We start from the raw sequence: 22,677 nt of genomic DNA, 5'->3' as shown, positions 1-22,677 counted from the left end.
AATAAAAAGTTAGCACAGTTGAAATAAATCGACCAATTAACAATCCAAATCGTCATACAGGTGACCCTATTAAAAAACTATAACAAATGTATTTGCATTTAAAAATAAAAAGGAAAAAATCATAAAAGTCACTAGATATAAATCCTATTATAATGGCGCAGATAGATGACTTCTAGCACAACCCAGTCACAATTAATAACATTGTAGCATTATCAAACAATGACGCATTTAACCCTAAGGGAAAGAAATGAACTAAGAACATGTGCAAAGGTGAACTTGGATATAAGTTTCTTTCAAGGATCTCATAATATTATGATGTAGTTCCTCCAGAAGATCTTTGGAAAAATGCTTTCCTGCAAGAATGTTCAATCCAAGTTTCAACTTCTTCTAGTTTAAAAAATCATCAGAAATAATATCCTTCAGCTGCCAATGACAGATTTCTAATAAAACTGCACATGACAGATCTTTAAAACATAAGACAGAAATCTTTGCATCCCAACCAATATCATGTAATAATAGCACCTCATTGCACATAAAGAATACTAGTGATTCAAAACATTCTTTCGTCTAATTAGGGTGGATGTAATTGTGAATCAGAATAAAACCATATCATCCTAGGGTTTACTTACTCCAATAGGCCCCACTCATCAAAAATTTTAAAATGTCTTGAGTCTACTAATATCTCTCCTCTGTTGCAGCTTAGATAGTCAAAAACATCTGGCCATGTCCTTGAAACTAACCAACCCTTATTCTTAGGCACCTCACTTTAAAATAGACTTAACTCCTGAACAATGTACTGTTAAACATCAGCAACTAATCAGTAAAAAAGAGCTATGATTTGATAGAACAGTTGAGTGAGGCACTCCCTTACCCCTACTCACAATATTGCACCCTCAAATTTAGATGCACATGTCAAGGCAAAGCACTATCATGCAAAGGGACCAAAACATACACACTCAACAGAAACACTTAAACCTAAGGCATTATGAACATATTTCAGGACTGCAAGATTCAATAGCATACTCAATCATATAAGGTAAATTCTAACACAAATTTATTATGACTATCTAAGCTTTATATAAAGTACGATTTTATAAATACCTGATCAGCAAGGTCATAAATCAATTTGGAATCTTCGCCATACTTCCCCATCAATGTCTCTCTCAACTCAAAAACAGGCGTGTCAATGGCCACAGCACCATGACGCTTGAAAACCCCTGCAATTATGCCAAATGCTTTCTCCCTGATAGCCATTTGTTCAGGCTTAAAATCTCGAGTGCCCTGCCAAATTCATTAAGCAATAATAAACCAGATCAAGTTTTTGTTGAAAAAACAGCCACATGATAGGAGTCTCAATGTGTACCGCAACAAGTAATGCATCATTCCTTCACATAAAAATACTATCTACAAAGAAAATTAACTACGGAGTGAAAAAATTGGAAGAGACAAAAAGATGATAACCACCATATATATTTCAAATGCAAACATCTAAATAGTTTTATTCATAGTAAAGCTGACAGTCTTTCTACGAACCCAAATTACTAGAAGAGGATATTTGATAGTTTATTTCTGACATTGAAAAGACAATACTGAGAACAGTGGCAACATTATGAACCTCAATGAAAAGTTACAAAAAGCTAAGGACTATTCTTTGTATGAAAACATATGGAAAACATTCAGGGTGAATTAGAGAAGACAATTTTTAAAAATCATGGCAAAACTTGTATGCAATGCAAACTTCAAGTGTAGAAAGTTTACACTATGGTGTTTCAATAAGAATGTGAGCAGGATGCAGATTGAGTAGCAGTAGCAATCACAAACCTTGGGGATTTTTGGGAGCCTTCTGATTTCATTACTTTCTAAAATAGTCTTCATGGTTTCCAACAACATCTGAAATTCTGGGTCCTTCGGATCAAAATATGATTCTAGCTCCTGAGCCCATGTTTCAGGTGACACATTAATATGAGTATTCTCTCCCAAGATTCTCCTTTGCACAATTTGAATAACGAGCTGTCTCACCATACCAGTTCCCTTCCCCATAACAATGTCCTGATTTCCTTTTTTCTTCTTCTCACCTCTTTGCTTCCCTTTGTTTTCTTGAGGCTTCAAGCTATTTTCCACTGCACTAAAGCCATCATTAGTGTTCTCTTTCTCACCTGGAGGTTTCTGTTTGGATGTACCAATAGCAACAAGTTTTTCTCGCAGACCAAGCAAGGAAAGAGCACAAGATGCCTCCAGAGCCAGAACTGCTCTGGACTCCTGCAACAATCCATAAACCTGGCTTGTGACAAATACCCCATTTGAATCATTTTCAATAACAGCTTTCCGGAAAATCAATTCCACTCTCTCCTTCAAATCGCCAGTGCCTGGACAATTTTGGAAAGACTTTTCACTCAATTTCACATCAGCTTCAAGACTGTTATAGACTTGCATATTACACTCTGCCCTGTGGATATGGAAGATTTTAGTGACAAATATTTTCAAGTCAGCTATTCTTTTCAAAAGTATTTACCAACTTAAAATAAATGAAATTAATTTCTTTGATGTTTTTTTGTCTTCAAACACAATTGGCAGACCTTCATCATTAATGATATGTGAAAAACTGTCACATGTAGATGGTGACAAGAAAATGTTGCAAATTCAATACACTCTACCCTGTGGATAAGGAAGATATTGGTGGCTAATATTCCCAAATTTGCTACTCTTTTCCAAAGTATTTCCCAATTTAAATTAAATCAGAATACTTTCTTTGAATTACTTTTAAATTTATCACAAATAAGTGATGAAAAGAAATTATTGCAGAGTCAGTCTTCCAACATTAGGAAAAATGCTTGATTCTGTTACAGAGTTCCTAGTGCATGTGAATGTTGCTCCATCTATCGCTGTTTTTTTCCTTCTCGGCTTGGTAGATGTACAAGTTTGAGGTCAGTGGACCAAGCTGGTTCTTTTGGATGCTCTACCCTGCATTGTCACTTTGTTCCAGTGAATATTGAATTTCATGATTTTAAAGAAGCGCTTCCAGCTGCAATGTTAATTATTCTATTGGAAGATAAACACTTATGGTTCTAGAATTTTATCTTTTGAAAATGGATAGTAATTTGCTTTAAACTACAGTTCTTTCCAAAAAAAATTTAACAATAAAGAATTTGGAAGTTGTTCACAGTGACTCTACAATACTGCTTTCAACTGTTTTTTGGTTTTCTGTTGACCCTCAAATAGCACGTTGGTAAACTTTTCACTCCAAAACAGAAGATAAATAAAAACTAAAACTAATAATAAATTAGAAAATATAAGAGTTTGAGAAATCCATACTGATAATAAAGACTGGGGCATCATTTGCAAACCTCTACAAAGAATGTATGTTTCATTAAAAAAATCCATACCTCCTGAAACTATTTTTGCCAATCGCCTGCAAAGACATGGCAATGGACAATATCACCTTCTTTAATGCTTGAAGCTGCATTGTGTCACCTGTATTCTGCTTGGATCTAGATGGACTGTTGCCAAAAACCATGCTGTTAGCTTCAATCCTGATCTTGTTCTGTGCCAATTTAATATCCTCTCGAAAGCATCCATGCACAAAAGGAATGGAAAAAAATGCTGAATCACCATCAAACCCTAAATTCTTAGGGCTCACAAGTCTAGACCCGAACAAGAGTGTCCGCATATCACAGGCAACGTCAGTTTCCAACTTGTTAGAAAAACCTTCACTTGAAGGCTCTAAATCGAAGGCCTGTGAGTTGATCTGCATAGCCTCACAAGACAAACCTGACAAGACAATTTTAAAAAAAAGCTTGAGCAATTATTTTCTTAAACTTACACCCAACAAAATAATATTCTAAACAAGAAAAAACAGATTGATAGAATTAAAGTTCATTTTCATCTACAAAATGCGACCTAAGTAGGCAATCCAAGAAAGCTTGCGGATTTTATTTTAATAAAAATAACTCACAGAAACAATATTCTAAAAAATAAAATGCACTTTGATAAGTCCTACAGACCATTTTCGCCTAGAGAACTTAACACTAACAGGAGCAATAATTTTTCATGTAAACAGACATTGATAAGTCCTACTGATCATTTGGCCCAAAGAGTGTGACCTAACAAGGCATGCACACACAGACTTCAATCTTTGTTCTAAAACTTCCCACTCACAAAAACAATATTCTGAACAGGTAATTGCACTGTGATATGTTCTTCACACACTTTGAAAAGGCTTACAGACCAATATGAGCTAGAAAACATGCATGAACACGACAGTAAAGCAAAGCTTCTAGATTTTATTTTAAAACATATCTCACACAAAAATAATATTCTAAACATGTAAAGACTATTTGATAACTCCTATAGACCATTTTGGCCTATAGAAGAGTGACCTGTCAAGACAATAAACAGAACTTGGGGAATTTATTTTTAAGGCTTAACACAAAAAAAACAACATTAACAAAATGTAAACACAATTTGGTAAGATCTACAGACAATTTTGACCTGAAGTGACAAGACAATAAAACAAATTTTGGGTATATTACAAACGTCAGCATTATAGTATTCTTTAGCTGTTTTATTTTTATGGGAAGTTTCACTACATGAGAGTATTTTTAATGCTCAAGTCATCACTTCATCGACTATTTTCCACATATAGACATTTCTTTAAAGTTTTAACTATGCAAGTTGTTAGATAATCACATGGCACGGGGATCCAAAAAGCATAAAAGCAAATCTAAGCATTTGTTGGTATATAATCATAATGCAAGGGGGGCCGCAAAGCTCCCAAGCACATCTAAAGATATGTTGCTATGGAGAAGGTACAACATTTTTCAGAAAAATTAAGAATTGGCACCAAAGAAGACAACATAACAATGCTTGGGGAGTTTATTTTAAAATTAGCACCCACAGAAAAAAATCTTCTAAACAAGAAGTCACACATACTTTGATGAGAAACAATATTAATAAATGTTTAGGTAGCAGTTTCCAAGTATTCGACCAAATAATGTAGCACTGCAAAAACAACTTCAAAAATTTAATAAACAATATTCTAAACAAGAAAACGCAGTTTGATAAGAAAAGATATTCTAAACGAGAAATCAAACTTTGAAGAGTCCTTTACACCATTTTAGCTTATAAAAAACATGATTTCACAAGACAATAAAACACAGTTAATGAAGTTTATTTAAAATTCCACACTCATGAGACAATATTCTGCACAAGTAAACACACTTGAATAATGTTTGCATAAGAAAAAATATCATAAACAAGAAATCAAACTTTGATAAGTCCACATCATTTTAGCCAAAAGAATGTGATCTGAGAAGACGATGAAACAAAGCTTATGGAGATTATTTTAACATTCATCACTCATGGGATAATATTCTATATTAGTGTAGGATTTTTATTTTCCTTATATTAAGGAGTAGTAGCTGATGTATTTTGCCACATCTTTTTATGCAACTTAAGTGACTTTTAGCCTAAAGTCTTATTATTTCCCCTTTTGAGTATAATGACTTAAAAGACATGTACTTTAAGTGATTTTTATTAAACATATGAAAAAAGGGTCAGAGGGGCATTGGAAAAAAGTAGAGCCTATTGGCTCATTTTCTAGGGTTTTATTTGGAGCATTGGATCGGGCTTGCAATGAAGCTATGGTTGAGATTAAATCATTCTTTTGGGAGTCATTATATATTATTTAGGGTTCTCTTAGAACTCATTATGTGATAAGACCTTTCTCTATTGCTGCTGCAATCTGTTGGCTTAAAACTTGAAACCCTTAAGTATCACTGGTTTCAAAGAGGCATACAGGCTCCCCCTAGCCATAAGAGTGTGTTTCAGTGGATGGGCTTTCATCTGTCATGCCCTAGCACATCATTTTCAGAACTACATCTTCTTATCAGATTTGGAGGCCATTGTGGAGGTGTGATTCAGAGTTATCAGCATCAGATTTGGACAGCCTGCAACAATATTTTTGCATGTTTCTGAGCATCATTGAAGCTAACATCAGAAAGGACAAGTAAGACATCATTGTGAGACCTAGCAGTTATTTTCTGAGGGTTTTGGCAAGGGCAGCTAGGGTTTTGAAGACATTTCTTTCTAAGGTATTTGAGCATAAATCTGCATAGTGCTGATCATAATCATCTCAGAAAAATAAAAAATAAAAATGCAATTAATTTCTAATAATTCTGGGCAGATTTAGAGTGTTTTCTGTAATTTTTCTAATTCAGAAATTTCTATAAATTAGCAGAAAAATCAGATAAATATTCTGAGTCTAGATCTGAGTTTGTTTAAGGGTTTTTAATTTGCAAATAAGATTTCAGAATTTTTTGTTGCATATTTTGGAGATATTATTGTTTTTCCCTTGTCCCTATTTGGGAATATTACATTGCCTTGGTGTGGATCAAGGCTTTAAACTGGTTTGAATTATCTTATTTTACCTACACAACATTTATAAAATATATAAACTTATCTTATTTTACCAGCAATGAATGCAACACTGCAAACTGTACGTGCCTCAACCAACATCCTGGGTTTGGCATCTACTGATTTGAATTCTTTTTTAAACCTGCAGAACATCAAAATACATTTTATATTGTCCTATATTCTGATTATGGGACACCATGTGCAGTCACTAACAAAGCCACAGAAGAAAACACCGCAAACTATAAGTGCCTTAACTAACAACCTAGTTTGGCATGTTTTGATGTGGATTTAGATTTACTAATAAGTTTATTTATATTATCTTATTTTGCCAGCAGAGCAGAATATTAATATGCATCTTATCTTATTTTACCCATAAAAGCATTTGCCATGGTAGAGAAAGCTAAACAGAAAACCAAAACAAACTGCAAGTACCTCAACCAACACCCTGGTTTGACATGTTTTGGTATGGATTTAGATTTACCATTAAATTGATTTGAGTTGTCACATTATTGTAGAGTTAGAAATTGCTTACTTTGTAATTTCCACTCTATGTTGCACACTCATTTTAGCATTCATTCATATGGTATGTTCTATGACTCATTCAGCCCGTTGACTTGACCTCTGACCCTCACCAAGATGTCAAATTGAACCTTCTAGATAGTGTGTCCAGAATTCACTTATAAATTCTACCCTCCTGAAAGCAACCACAATGGTGGTAGAGCCCTTGGTCTCTAACACAACCATGGTAGGGTCCTGAACTTCAAACCTATCTTTTCAAACATTTAAACTATATTTCGCATGGCCTTCTTGTTTTATTTGAACAGCCATTCAAGTCAATTCAAAAAAGTTTCCTTCTGCCTCATTCAAATGATCAGACCTTTAATTCCTCTAAGCAATTGAAAGCTTTCCTCTTCCCATGAACGCACTTCACTAGTTTCTTCCATTCTTTTTTATCAGAACTACTGCAAATGTCTACTACCATCATAATTAATCCTCGAACTGTATCCATAATCCTATTTCCTCATTCCTTGGGCAAAAACTTAGTGATCCATCTCCCTGTCTCTTTTGCACAGAGAAGCACACCACACACAATATAAGCCTCAAGATTTTAAGCTTTTATTGATACATTAAGAAAAACACGAACTACAACTTCATCGTTTACTGGAATCTGAAGATTGAAACACACCAAACAAGGGCCTGACTGAGACAGGCTCCTAAGCAGTCAAAACCATTTTTCTTGTCACTTCCCGTAACAATTGACCGCAGATCACCTTACAAGTACATCAAATCCAAAATCTGCAAGCACCACAGCGACCAGCAAACCAAGACACGCACTATCCAAAAATCTTAAGTCTTTGCAAGCAAAGGTCACTACCGTGCTGGATGGTCTCTACTGCAACCTCCTGATTTTGGCGCCAAACAGCATTTCTTTCACTTCCGTACATTTCACTCCTCATCGCTGGGTTGTTGCTATGCTGGTAAAATCCTAACCGTTTTGTGGTACCACGACTTGTCCGAATTTCTACTAGAACTTACTCTTGTTCTTCTGCACTATGTCATTTCAGTCTATCATTTCTTCAGTAATCCCTTTTTGGCCTCAACCGATGAATCAGGGATGTTTTCCTTAAATTTCTTTGTCTTTTTAATAGCTTTGCAAATCTCTTATGTAAAATCCAACTGATGCGTCTTTACTTAGGTAGTTTACATTATTTATGTAGTTAAATGCAATGAATAAATGAATGTAGTAATCTCGATAAATATAGAAAGCAAAGCTAGTTTAATCTACTCTTCTTTCTAAGACAAAGATTTAATTCACTATCTACAATTCTAACTATAGGAATTTAAAAGCTATATTATCTTAATTTACTTGAAACGGCGTCTGCAAATGACCTCAAAGCCGAAAAGTAAAAACTGCAAACATGCCTGGATTGAGATTTAATTAAAAATAACCTGATTTGTCTTATTCTAGCTGCAGAATATTAGAAGGCATCTTAATTTATTTTACCTGCGACGGCATCTGCAACGACGGCCAAAGCCGAGGAAGAATAGACAATAAGCGCGCTAATTCCAACAGTTGCCGCAAACGACGACTCCATGACATCCATTTCCTCCGCTGAGACCCAAAAATCATCTCTCGAAACCCTAAAAGCCGAAAAATCACCATCGAAGGAGTAAATTGCCCCCGCAACAGCACGCGCAACGGCCTTGTCCGAAGAAGCGGGCAAATCAAGTGCTATATCTTTCTTCAAAACGTATTCGATAAAGATCGGAATAACGGAGCGCATTCGCGCGTGCGATTGTAAGAGCTTGTTTGCAAGAACTACGAGCGCAGCTCTGGATTCTACTTTACTCAAAGATGGTCCGTTTTCTTCGCTTGCATTTTCACCTGGTGGAGAAATTTTATCCACAGACAATGACGATCTGCTAGACGATTGTGAAATCTTTTCCAGTGCTGACGAGTCCAATTGAAGAGTGCTAAGTCCGTAAGCGATGTTGTAAATTGTTTCTGCAGAGAGAGCTGAGCCTCTGCCACCCACCACTACAGTCGCCATTGCTGATTCACAAAACTCTAGTCTGCTCACAAAGCCCTAGCTTAATTAAAGCACGTTATAAACCCTGGCTTTAATGCTAAAACCTTAGGTTAACTAAGGAAGCTTGGGGAAAAAGAAACCATTCAAAGTTGGTTCAATCAAGAAATCCAACTTGACATCCCAATACTTGTGTTTGGCTTTTGAAACACACTCGTTTTTAAATTAAAGATAGAGAGTTTTGTTTTTTACCTCAAAATAAGGCATATTACATTCATATAATGGATGAAAAATATCTGTAAACAAAAACTACAAACATTTGACATTTTTGTTGCTTCCCACTTTAAACATTTGACATCTTTGTTGTTTTGTTTTTTACCTCAAAATAAGGCATATTACATTCATATAATGGATGAAAAATATCTGTAAACAAAAACTACAAACATTTGACATTTTTGTTGCCTCCCACTTTAAACATTTGACATCTTTGTTGTCTCCCATTTTAATAATTTTTTGCTTTTAGTTTTTTCATATATTAATATAATAATATAATAATAATATTATAATTATAATAGATAACGTGTAATTTTAATAGATTTTTTATTTTTGTTAAGAACATATAATATTTTGCTTTTAGTTTTTTCGTACACTAATATAATAATTTAATAATAATATAATCTTAATAGATTTTTCTGCTTTTGTTAAGAGTTTAATAGAAATATAATAATAATAATTTTGTACTTAAAGTTTTTTTCTTTTCTAAAGATTTTGATGGAAATACAAAAATATAATAATAACATGAATATATTAAAATTTAATAACAGAATCACATCTTTATAAGAATTTTTATATTAATTACAATATCATAATATAATAATAATTTAATATTCATTATAATATATAATGATATAATATTTTTTAATTAGAATAATGAAAAAATATGATATTTTTCGATGTAGTTTATCTACATTCCTCTAAAGATAGGTATGCTAGTCTACACAACCTTTCAATCTCCATGTTGTCATTATAGAATGTCTCTCGATGTAATTAATTTTATTATGGAAGAAGAGAAAAAAAATTAATGTCTACAAGACAAAGAATAGTCTATAGGATAGCCAACCATGTCATTTTGTATTTCTACATTTTAATCTTTTTCCTATTCAAAGCGATGATGAACTCATGCCCAACTTCTCAAAAGTGTCATTGTTGAATAAACTATACCAAGAATTAGATGTCAAAATATTTACATATTTGTCTCTGATGTCCTTAAAGACGACACACTCTATAATAAAGTGTTTATTTTTATTCCACTGCCCCAATAATGCAGAAATATATACACCCTTTCTTCTCAAGCTTTTTTAGACATTTTTTTATTGTCCCATTTCACATTGAAGTTGATGATAGTTAGTTCTTAATTGAGCAATAAGAAATTTGGCTCTCCATGGAATCCTAGCCCTTGTGTACACTTTTTGTTGATGATCAGATGTGGGCTTGAACTACTCAATATAATATTTCATCTTTCTTCCTAACACTGCACCATATGAACACACATGCAAAACTTATCCATAACTAGTATACCTATATTCTAAAAAAATATACGTAAAATAATGTCGAGAGATATCACATAATTATCTTGCATGTTTATTAGTTGTCAAGAAGGAGATGGAGCTGAAAAATGATGCACTCTTTCACTCTCATTAAAGATGACACTTTCGTATACTTAGAGACAAGTGGCAGTGATTCTAATTTATTAGAGTAATAAAATAATACTTACACAGAAATTGAAACATGCATGCATTAACCTGTCATCTACACGTCAAATTTATTCAAAACCAATTTTTTGTTTACAGATATTTGTATGTCATTGAAAAATGCCTCTCGGCATAATGCATGCATTTACCTGTCATCTACAGGTCAAATTTATTCAAAACCAATTTTTTGTTTACGGATATTTGTATGTCATCGTAGATGCCTCTCAGCATAATAAAAGCTTGTATCTCTTTGTTATTTATGGGGCATGCATTCATTTAGATATTTTATTTGCTCATCCATTTTCTCCATCCAAGTCTTGTTTCTTTTTCTCAAGATGTCATTAATAACAAACTTAGGCCTTCTACCTACTTTCATTTATTCAATTCTAGTTAAATATATGAGGCATACCATAATTGCATTTTAATAGGAGATGCCCCATTTCACTCAGTGTAATCTAATAAGGAACTAAACATTCAATTTGGAAATTGCTTATATACAAATGCTTTTGAATTTTTGTCAACTTGTGTCAACTTTGAGTTTAAGGTGTTGCTAGCCCACAATTCACACCAATAGAGCACAACCAAAAGCACTAAAATCCCAAGAAGAATTTTTGTACTTTTCTAATCCCCTAGCTCTACCTCTATTTTGAAGAGTATATAAAAGCTTTCCACCCTTCCAAAAAATTATTTGTCATTTCTAATTTCCAAAACTTGAGAAAACTTAAAGAGTTGTTAGGAATCCAAAATCAAAGTAACCACTTGACCTATGCCAAGACATTAACTAAAGTGAATTCGGAGAATTGTTGGGGATTAGAGATCAGAGATATGCCTAACCCATGCCAAAGCATAATGGAATGAGAAATCTTGAAACTCTGACTTGGAAGTTTGTAAGGCCTTAAGGTTGACTTGTTATGTAACATGTTGATTTTGAATTGGACCTTGGCACCAATTTAAGTTTAGGCCAACAAGTTTTATCATTCGGGTTTGTAGTATATAAAACTTGGGAAAACTACGCATATTCAAGATCATGTGCAAACATTTGCTGAATTTTGTCAAAGAATTATGGATCATTTCAAAAGGAAGGACATAGATGAATAGTTTAGAGAGCTTGTAGTGATTAAACAACATGGTACAATGAAAGCATATGTGGCTAAGTTTTAGCATGATGTAGTTATGGCACTTCATGTCTTATAAAAAAATAATTGCATTCCTCTTTGTTGAGGATTTGGTTGAACCTCTCAAAGGAATTGTGAAGGCTTTTTTACCTACAACATTTCAAGAAGTCATTAAGAGGGCTTTAACCTTGGAGCCATCTATACATAAGAACACTTTCTTGCATCATTCCAATGAATCCACCTCATGGTAGCAAAAGGAAGGATTTCAAATGAAAAAATTTCATGTCCCAACTCAAAAAAAATTGTACTCCCAATTACAACAAATAAGCTAGATGAAGAGACGAAAAATGATCGCAGGAGAAAGAAGATATATTTTTCTTATGTCAGGACCCATTTTGTCAAAAACATTTATTAAATATATATTTATTTAGTATTTGATTAATATGAATATATAATTTCATCATGAAATTTTAATCGTAAATACATTAAAAAAAATTGATTTTATTCTATTTTGGCCAGAATTCAAAAATATTTATTTGATATAAAAAATATGAATGTGATGTTAGAAAGGACTCTCCTCGAAGACTTCAATTATAGTTAAGTAGTGGGGACTTTCAATTTAAATAGAAACTAATTTTAGCGATTAGAGACAACGAATGATTGGTTGAGATGGAGAGTGAAAACAGTGCAAACTAAATTTGAGGCATCGATTACATTGTATAAGGAGAATCTTCTTAAAAATCTTTAAGTTGCAACTTAGTGAAAGGAGCATTTTTAGCTACCCATAACCCTTCTATCCTAGGAAATGCATTCTTGGAGGCATTTATTTATTTTTGGTCTCCACGGATAAATTACTACATATTTATTTAAAGTTAGTAGAAGGGGTATTTTGGGATTTGTGGTATGGGCTCTGCTAGGGTTTTGCATGTTGCTTTATTTGGTTCCTCTTGTGTTTGTCTATCATCATACCACATTTACTATGGATTTTGTGTAGTTTATTATGGCCTTAGTCGGCCTCAACTTAGCAGTTGATGCTATGGTTGGAGTTTCAACGTTTGACGATCATGGCACCCTCGAACAAGCGGCCTTGACAATTTGCTCCCAAGGTGTTTTATGAGGTATGTCTACCCCTGATGTTGTTCTTCCTGTTCAGGATTTTGATAGTGCATGTCACTAGCTTGAACAATTTACTTTGATTGGCTATTTTGTTGGGAGGGTTTCCACTGAAAGCATGCTTCGTAACTAGGTTGCCAAGGCTTGGGCCCCTCATGGGGTCTACCTAGATGGCATGAAAAACCTCACCAAAGGTTTTTTCTCTTTCATGTTGCTAAGTCTAATCATGTCCAAGTCATTTTTCAACATGGACTAGACTAGTTTATGTGGTCATCGCTTTTGGTCTTTCAACCGTGGTCCCAAGACTTTTCTGTCTCAGATGATAAAAAGCTCAAAGTCCCTATCTAGGTTGATTTTTTTGGTTTACCTTTGCCTTGTTGGCCATTTTCGCAAACTATAGCCCAATCTCTTGGCAAGGTGGTCTATGTTGAGCCCAACCATTTTTATTATGCTCATCTCCATAAGAGGGTCTATATTGAGGTCGACTTGGTTTGTGACCTCAGAGATACCACTGATATCCAGATTGGTGAAATATGTCACACTCAGAAGGTTATGTATCTGAACCTCCCGAACACCTACTTCCATTATCAATCTTCAGAGCACAAGATTAAGGACTGCCCTTTGGTGGTGCCTAAGCCTCGCTTTCCTTCGAAGGAGTTGGAACCATCTTCTTCTTTTGAAGCCCCTGAGGCTGAGGAAGGATAGAGGACCATCAATCGCAAAGGCAATAATTCTGGGATTTCTCAGAAGTCCTTGCCTTCTAGTGATTCTCAGTCGCAACCTCAAGCCCAGAAAGAGCAACCTTTTCAGCCCATTTTGCCTCTGGTTTCAAACTATGTTGTGCAAGGAAAGGACAAAGATGGGATGGTGATGCTCGCTCCACTTGGGTGCGTACACCTCTCCCCACTTATTTGCTTTTAGTGTAGCCCTCTTATCCCCACCACTTTTGTAGCCCTCTTGGGTGTGGTGAGGATGACAGGTGGGAAAAACACAAAGTTTCTCAAGTGCAAAGCTCCACCTTCTTGTAGAATAGTTTATCCTCTCTTGAGGACGAGGATGTTATGCACAAAGTTTTTTCATAAATTTTTTGTCATGGAATGTTCAAGGTCTTACAGACCTCTCCAAAAATTATTTTGTAAGGAATAATCATCAAAAAATGTTGGTTTAGATGTGCTCTATTTGCAAGAAGTTAAATTTTTTGCATTTATGTTGCATGCGGCTTGTCATGCTATTTGGCCAAGTAGTCTGGTTTTTGCTTGAGATCATGAGGATGTCCGAGGAGGTGTTGTTTCCATTTTGGTGCCACACTGGCATCCTTATGTCGTGGCTAACAACTTAGATCCCACTCATCGAGTGGTCTAGGTTCTCTTGTTAGTTGACAATCATTCTTTTGGGATTATTAATATTTATACTTCCAATGATGTTGTTGAAAGATCTTATCTTTGGCGATGGGTTGTTGACTCGTTACCTCCTGCCACTTGGGTTCTATGCGGGGATTTTAATATGAATTAAGATGTAGCTAACAAGGAAGGGTTAATTCCTTTTTGCTAGACAGCTGGTGAAAGAGAGGTGTAGTTTTACATGCGCAATAAACTGGGCCTTTATGACCTTAACATTTCCCAGCACCCGCCCTACTGACATTTAGCATACCTGGTGAAATTTCCATGAGGGTACTCACAAAGTATTTAAGAGACTCGATTGTGTGATGATTACAGCTCAGTCCTTTTTTTCTTTTGGGATCTATCATAATCCCCCAGTCAAGCTTCTACCAGATGTGACCTTGTGAGATCATTTTCCTATTCAATTCTCTATTGAGTGACAAGTGGACCACCCTTGTTCACCTTGAACTCAATTTTTTTTGAATACTTCTTTGTTGAGTAACCCTCCTTCTATGGCCCACATTTAGAAAATTTAGAATTTGGAGGGTCATCCTACACAACAACACAGATGGATTGATTGGTGGAATTCTTCCATCCAACGCACAATGAGATTTCTCAGAATCTACGGTCGTTAACTTGCCAACTTTCGTCAACGATCCTATGAAGGTACCACATTGGACTTGCGGCAATGTCGCTAAGGATTTGGTCATGAACCCTTTCTCACCTATGTTACAGATTAGAGTTGTGGAGCTTCATCATCAAAAGTAGATTATTGATAATCATATTATTAGAGGAGCTCAAATCAAAGCTATATTACATTGGCTTAAGGTGGGGGATTGTGCTTCAAAAGAATTATTTCTTGCCCTTCAGGCTCACCACTCCTCACCTGGCATTAAGCACATTAGGGAAGGTCAAACGATGCTCTCTGAGCTACCGAATTTTCTCCAAACTTTTATTCGCCATTATGAGAAAGTCTTCACTGCTCAAGATCCTTCTTTTGAGTGTGATGTCGCTCTTTAGGAATGCCTTTCGATGGTTCCTAATTGGATCTCTGATGCTCAAATAACTTTTTATGATCAAATGCTCTCTCTTGAAGACCTCAAAGAAGCAGTTTTTCTATGGCAGATGATAAAGCTCCTAGCTGCGATCTGGTTTTCCTTGTGAATTCTACAAGGATCTCTTGCCTTGTGTGGGGCCTAATTTGCTCAAATCTTACCAAGAAGCCTTTCATTCTCAATCTTTAGGTAAACTTATTAATCAAGGAAATATCAAATTCATACCTAAAGTTGGGGACCCTAAAGACATCCACAATTGGTGTCCCAATACACTCATCAATGTCTCTTATAAGATCATTGCAAAGGCTTTGGCTTTAAAGATTAGGCATCTCCTTCCTCAAATTGTGCGACCTGAGCAGACTATGTTTATCAAATATAGATTCATTATGGATAATATTATTGTTCTGTGTGAGGGTATGGAGTGGGCCCGCTACTCCAAATAAATGCAATCTTTCTCGAGATTGATTTTGCAAAGGCCTATGATAGAATTGAGTGGTCATTCATTCTTGCCATGCTTCAAGCTCTTGGTTTTGGTCCTTGTTTCATCCAATCTATATGGATGTTACTTCGGTATGCCTCTGCATGCATCACCATCAATGGTCGTCAATCTCCTACCTTTGGGTTGTTTAGATCTACCTGATAGTGTTACTGGTGCAGGGCATCTATCACTCCATTCAGAATTTTGGTTTGTTTTAAGTCTTCTATGTTGTATTTCATGTTGTAATAAGTGGACCAACCATTTGGGACTTAATGAAGTCATGGTTGAGTTGTCCAAGCTTTTGTTGTGTTCAGGATGTTGATATCCTAGAAAGTTGTAATGTTGATGTTGTTCATAGGTGCACTACTCTAGAACAGGGTCATTATGTAATAGGGTGTAATGTATTGTTTTTAGGTCTCCTAGAGTGCACAGAGGGCCTTTGGATCCTGTAGTACACTTGAGTGCAAAGTTGCATCCTTGGGATGAAAAAGATGTAAAGTTGCTAAGCAACATTTGCAACGTTAGCAAAAGTTGCATTTTATTTGTTGATTGGCGGTGAAGAAGTTGGTCATGTTGTTTAAAGCCAAAAACAACATCATTGTACGGGTTGAAAGATCTTGGAATGTAAAGCAAGTTTTGGTTGCAAGGGAAAATCCTGTTTGACACCGTTTTTTACTATTTTCTTTGTTTTTGTTGTGTTGTACAGTCTAGTACGGACTTGTCAGAAGAATCTAATTGCAGGGCATGAGAGCTTGGTGAGTCTACTTTCAAACAAAGTAGATTAGCAAGTTTGATTGTTTCTAGTTGCAGAGTTTCAATCCATTCTCTGTGACTAGGTGCAAAACCCTTGTAAGCTAGGGTTTAAGCAAGAAATGGCTCTAACTTAAGAATCCACTGATGGCACAGGTTGAAATCCAGTGGAATGCTAGGTTAGGGTCTGTAAATATTTTTAGAGTATGTTTTGTTAGGAATCCCATAGATACTGAGAGGGGGGGGTGAATCAATATCTAACCGGTGAATGGAATTTCTTAACTTAAAACATGCAGAACATAATATAACAGTGTACCGGTATGCAAGAAATAATGTAATAAATAGAATCAAAAACATCCACATGAAAATAACACCATAACACAAGATTTTAATGAGGAAACCCAGTGTGGGAAAAACCTCGGTGGGATTTGTGACACACAATATTCACTCACTGGCCAATAAGAGAATATTACTTACAATAGGGGTCTGCACATGTAGGAAGGCCAACTGCCTAGAGATCACTGCTCAATGGGAAGTCTCACTAACTTACAATGAGGATTATACAAATCCAATAACTTGTACTGCTTTACAATAGCAACTTCAATGCCAGATTCAGTACCGGTTCCTGCTCTGTTCTTTACATATACCCCTTAACCTATATTTCGCACAATAGGTCTGCCTAATATTTTCCTTATGCTTATGTCTCCTTACACTGATGTCTACAATGATCTCTTTTATATATAAGAGTCATTTTACAATTTGCCAAGTCGGCTTACAAAGTTTTTCAATAATAAACAAAATATAATAAAAAAAAATCCTGTCGGCCTCTATGCCGATATACTTCCTTATTTCTGTGTCGGTGCTGGTGTCCTGAGTGCCAGTGTAGAATGTGATCTACTGATGCCGGTATAATGCCTTTGCTGGTGCCATAGGATTGCAAGGTTGCCATCAATGACAAAACCTTCAATCACATACAATGTCTCATTGGAGTGTGCATATGCCAACAGGTTTTGTGGCTTTACAGACCTTTGTGGTGATTTTACAATGATACCCTAGGCTCATAACTAGGAGTTGGTGAGATTAGGACAACAGAAGATGTGCATTTTTAGAGCACACATGGATTGGTAGAGAAAAAGTTGAAACATGTTTGGAGACCACTTTGAATGCCCTTAAAGAATCCTTGATTGGTTTTTGTAGAGGTTTTGACTGGTGAAGCCTTCTAAGGCCAACTTTGCAAGTCCCCTGGGTAGGCCTAAAACCCTTGAAAATAGGACAGTTTTAGATACCTCATGTGTACGGAGAACCCAGATGTCATTTTGCAATATTGTATGTAAAATTTGAAAAGGGTACTCATAAATGTAATTTATTTGTGGCCTTGTGTGGGAAGATTTGAAACTAAGCCCCGAAAACCGTAATAGGAGGGCTAATTGCATTAGGCCTATTTGGAGCCGGTATAGCCAAGGTGACCTTGGTAAGGCTTGACAAAGGGTTTATAGGTGACCAAACCATTAGCAAACACCAAAGACACTATGTCAATTCATGTTACCCTCGTGGAACAAGTCTGAGAGTTAAGATCCTTGTAGAGGTTGTTGGAGCACTTGGAAGTGATGTTAGGGATTGAGGTGGAATCCTCAATAGAAGTGTTGATTGATAAAGATAAGTGGATATACCTTGGAGGAAAGCCAAAGAGGATTAGGCCTTGGAGGTCTAACTAGAAAAATCCTTACCAAGTACCACTAGATGGGCTTGAGGAGTTAGAGGGTTGGAGAAGAGCAGGAAATACAACTATGTGATTTGGAGCAACTCCAAGAATATTTGCATCAAAGTGGTATCAGAGCCACCCTTTTGAAACACTGGTGTATGTCAGACATTAAGGAATCAGAAGCACATTCAATGCCTCCAAAGGTAATGACTCAAGACCATCCGACAAATGGTGACAGAGATGCTAGAAGGATTGAAGGATCGGGAAGGAACTAAAGGGACCCAAGATGACAAGAAGGAGAAGGGGAAGGTTAAGACATAATGGAGAGATGAGACAGATGAAGAAGTGGAAGATGAGGAGGACCGGATAATAGTAGCAATGCCTCAAGACCAAAAACTATTCTTGGATGCAGTCAAATCCATCTCCAAGGATAATTTGGATGGACTACCCACCTATGGGGGAAATCTCAATGGAGAGGAGCTATTAGATTGGATAGAAGCATTGATTAATCATTTTGATTATAAGGAGGTAGAAGAGGAGAAAAGAGTAAATGTAGCCAAGTCAAGATTGAGGGGATCAGCCTTGGTTTGGTGGAACACAATGCAAGAATAAGGGGTACAAGTAGGTAAGAAAAATATAATTTCATGGGAGCGTATGAAGATAAGGATGAAAGCTCAATTCCTACCAGGAGATTATGAAGTTAAAATCCACAAGAGACTGCAAAATTTGAAACAAAGGGAACTAGATGTCAATGCATAAACTAAGGAATTCCACAAACTAAGTTTGAGGGCTAGGAAACATGAGAATGAAGTGGAGAAATTGAGAAGATACATGACTGGTCTTAGGCAAAACATACAAGATGAAATAAGCATCCTCACACCAGAAACTATTCACAAGTGTTTTCAGTTGGCATTAAGGGCAGAGGAAAAGATCAAAAGGAGAAGTGAGCAAAATCAGAAGCATAGAGGTGGTAAGAACTTCAGGGGTAGAGGAACCTTTGGCAGAGGGAAGAGTGCTCCAAGAAATGAAGAGCATCAAAACCAAGAAGGAAGTGGGGACTCACAAAGAGGGACATATAGAGGATCCTTTAGAGGGAGAAACAATTTTAGAGGCAGGTTTGGAAGCTCAGGGAGAGGAAATACAGTCTTCACCGGTAGGTGGTACCACTGCAACCAAGTTGGACATACCATGAGCAAGTGTCTGGGAAAAGCCTCGAGCTCATCAAGTTCATACATGGGTGAGAGAAGGACTCAATTAGTGCAAGAGGAGGCTACTCAAAGTGTGACCTCTCCAATCAGTAAGGCAAGGGCAGTGACAGATGGAGAAAATTTGATGATGAGAAGAACAATGCTAAAGATACCCCAAGCTCAAGAGCCACCACAGAGGAAAAGTCTATTTAGGACCACTTGTAAGTCACATGGCAAAATTTGTAAGGTGATTATGGATTCAGGTTCCACAAAGAATATTGTCTCAGTTGAAATGGTGGATAAGCTCAAACTGAAAAGATTGCCTCATCTCACTCCCTATAAGCTATCATGGCTCAACCGAGGTCAACATGTCTTAGTTGATGAACAAGCATGGGTGGACTTTCAAATTGGTGAATACAAAGACAAACTTATATGTGACATATTGCCTATGGATGCCTGTCATCTTCTCTTGGGCTGTCCATGGCAATATGATGTGAAAGCCTGTCATGATGGAGAAAAGAATAGTTACCTCGTCACCAAGAATGGTAAGAAGTATCAAATAGATCAATTACCTAATCCAAAGGAGGAAAAACAAGTAGGGTCAAGTGTTATGTTGATGAGTGGCAAAGAGTTCCTTAAAGTGTTAAAACAAGAAGGTAATCAGGGTCAAGCTATAGTGCTAAAGCCTAAAGATGAAGCTAAGGCAGATCCAATGAGTGAAGTGCCTCGGGAAGTGCAAGATTTATTAAAGCAATATGCAGAAGTTATAGGAGATGATATGCCTAATTCTTTGCCTCCAATGAAGGATGTAAATCATCAAATAGAGTTGATATCAAGGGCAAATCTGCCTAACAAAGCTGCTTATAAAATGACACATAGCCAAAATGAAGAGATTGCCAAACAAGTGCAAGAACTCTTAGACAAAGGGTTTATTAAAAAGAGTTTGAGTCCTTGTGTTATTCCCACTATTACAGTACCTAAAAAAGGAGGAAAAAAGAGGATGTGCACTGACTCAAGAGCAATTAATAAGATCACTATAAGATATCGGTTTCCCATGCCAAGGATAGAGGAACTATTGGACAATCTAGGTGGAGCATGCTACTTCACAAAGGTGGACTTAAAATCCGGTTATCATCAAATAAGAATCAGACCTGGTGATGAATGGAAGACATCATTTAGAACCAATACAGGCCTATATGAGTGGTTGGTGATGCCTTTTGGCATCACCAATGCACCTAGTACCTTTAAAAAGGCTCATGAATGAAGTCTTAGTTGAGTTTATTAACAAATTTGTTATTGTGTATGTTGATGACATTTTGGTCTTCAGCAGGTCAAAGGAAGAACACCTTAGGCATGTGGAGATGGTTTTGAAGAAGTTGAAGGAGGCTCAACTCAAAATCAACCTTGAAAAATGTGAGCTCTTGAAAACAGAGTTAGTTTACCTTGGTTTTGTCATTTCACAAGGTTGTTTAAAGATGGATCCAAGTAAAGTAGAAGAAATACTTAATTGGCCTATACCCAGGGGCATAAGTGGTGTTAGAATTTTTCATGGAATGACATCTTTTTATAGGAAGTTTGTGAGAAAATTTAGCCATGTGTGTGCTCCTATACTCAACACCATTAAAGGAGGGATTAAATGTCAATTTAAGTAGATAGAGGAAGCCAATAAGGGGTTTGAATTGTTGAAAGCTAAGATAGCAGAGTTGCCAACCCTTAGATTGCCCAATTCCAGTCAGTTGTTTACAGTAGAGTGTGATGATAGCCAAAGGGAAATAGGGGTCATTTTGAGTCAAGAAGGTCATCCTATAACATTCTTTTCAGAGAAATTGAATGAAGCCAAGCAAAGATACCGTTCACCTTTATTTTCCCCCGGTTTAAGTTTTTCGGCGGGCTCGGTTGTGATCATTTTTTTTTAGCCAGCAGGACAGAGCGCGTGGGACACTTGGTGGCCCGGTGTTGCTCCCTCATTTCATCTTTGGCATCCAGTTTTTGAAGTAGCACGAGGGTGACAAATGGCAATGCTTGCTAACTGTTCTTCTTGGCGGGCCCACTCGTTAGCATAGTATGTGAGCAGTTTCCTGCAATTGTGCCCTTTTCCGTAGTCCCTTCTCTTTCGGTAAAATCTTTTCAGTTCTTGGTAACCTCCAGTTCATTGCGGGTGAAAAGTCGAGTTACAGGGTTTGTTTTGCTGGGTGCGGCCTCTGTGGCGACACGCCATGTTTTCTATTCAAAAGGGGTTGTGCCATTTTAGCATTTAGGGAAGCTGTTTTTAGGAGAGGTGGCCTATTTAAATGCGGTTTTCTTTTCCGTCGGATGAGAGGAAAGAGTTTGGAGAACATGGAGAAGAAAAGAACAATCCAGTTTGCTAAGTAGGAGTTTTCTTTTGTTTCCAGCCTTAAACAACTATTTTGGTCTTGCTATAAGAAGATTATTTAGATTGTGCCTGCGGCCTTTATGATGTCTCTTTTGGCCTATTATTAATAGTGTTTTTTGTGCTATTGTTGTTGAAAATTTTGATAAACTTTGGGAATATATCTATCCAAGACTCCACTGATTAAACTATGTTTCTGTACTTGTTATCTAGTGAATGCGTGATGAATGTTTCCCTTATGTTTTCAAGTAAGTTTGGTTGTAGCTTTTGATTATGTTCTCGATCCGGATTCGTAGATTATTGAATGGACTTACAGAAGTTATATATGTTTCTTAATTTTTGTTAGTTCATTGTCTCTTAACGATTTGGCATATCGCCTAAGTATTTTAGCATCTCTTTTGAAAAGTATTTGTTTCTTTTCCCTTTTCCTCAAAACCTAAGGAAGAGCCGACTTCTCAATCCCGGAGGTCATTCAATGTTCCCGCGCAAGTCCCCCAACACTGAATTTCCCATAAGGCTGTTCATCCCCAAAGCAAAATTTAGAGTCAACAATTCTTTTTCTTGCATGCTCGGTGGGACCATTATTAAAAAAAAAACAAAAAACCACATCCCAGCTAGTTTATGAGTCACAGGCCCGTCACCAGGAGTCAAACGGCCCTACATCCTTATCTTCTTTTTCCTCCACTGGTGACCGTCCATTTTGCCTCAGTTTCACCTCCACAGGGTCTCCCCACTATCATACACGCTGCAATGGCCCAAGTCCCTCCCCAAAATTTTGTGACATGGGACAATGGTAGCCCTCTCATTCCTTCAGTTCCACCCGTAGTTTGGGGAGCC

The 22,677-nt window shown here is 36.5% G+C and overlaps 1 protein-coding gene across 1 annotated transcript in view; it reads right to left on the bottom strand.

Annotated features, from left to right (window-relative positions):
• Positions 1 to 9,232, bottom strand: part of LOC131032784 (histidine--tRNA ligase, cytoplasmic) — an 84,890-nt gene extending 75,658 nt beyond the window's left edge. Inside the window, exons 1-4 of the mRNA XM_057963835.2 lie at positions 8,417 to 9,232; positions 3,384 to 3,768; positions 1,822 to 2,446; positions 1,102 to 1,281 (exon numbers count right to left, since the gene is read on the bottom strand). Of these exons, the coding sequence (XP_057819818.2) occupies positions 1,102 to 1,281; positions 1,822 to 2,446; positions 3,384 to 3,768; positions 8,417 to 8,963 (1,737 nt within the window). The 5' untranslated portion in view covers positions 8,964 to 9,232. The remainder of the gene's footprint in view (positions 1 to 1,101; positions 1,282 to 1,821; positions 2,447 to 3,383; positions 3,769 to 8,416) is intronic.
• Positions 9,233 to 22,677: the final 13,445 nt, after the last annotated feature.

Source organism: Cryptomeria japonica, chromosome 5 (genome assembly GCF_030272615.1).
Source record: "Cryptomeria japonica chromosome 5, Sugi_1.0, whole genome shotgun sequence".
Classification (NCBI taxonomy): Eukaryota; Viridiplantae; Streptophyta; class Pinopsida; order Cupressales; family Cupressaceae; genus Cryptomeria; species Cryptomeria japonica.
The sequence above is the reverse complement of the archived record's forward strand: the minus strand, read 5'-3'. Positions and strand labels throughout refer to the sequence as shown.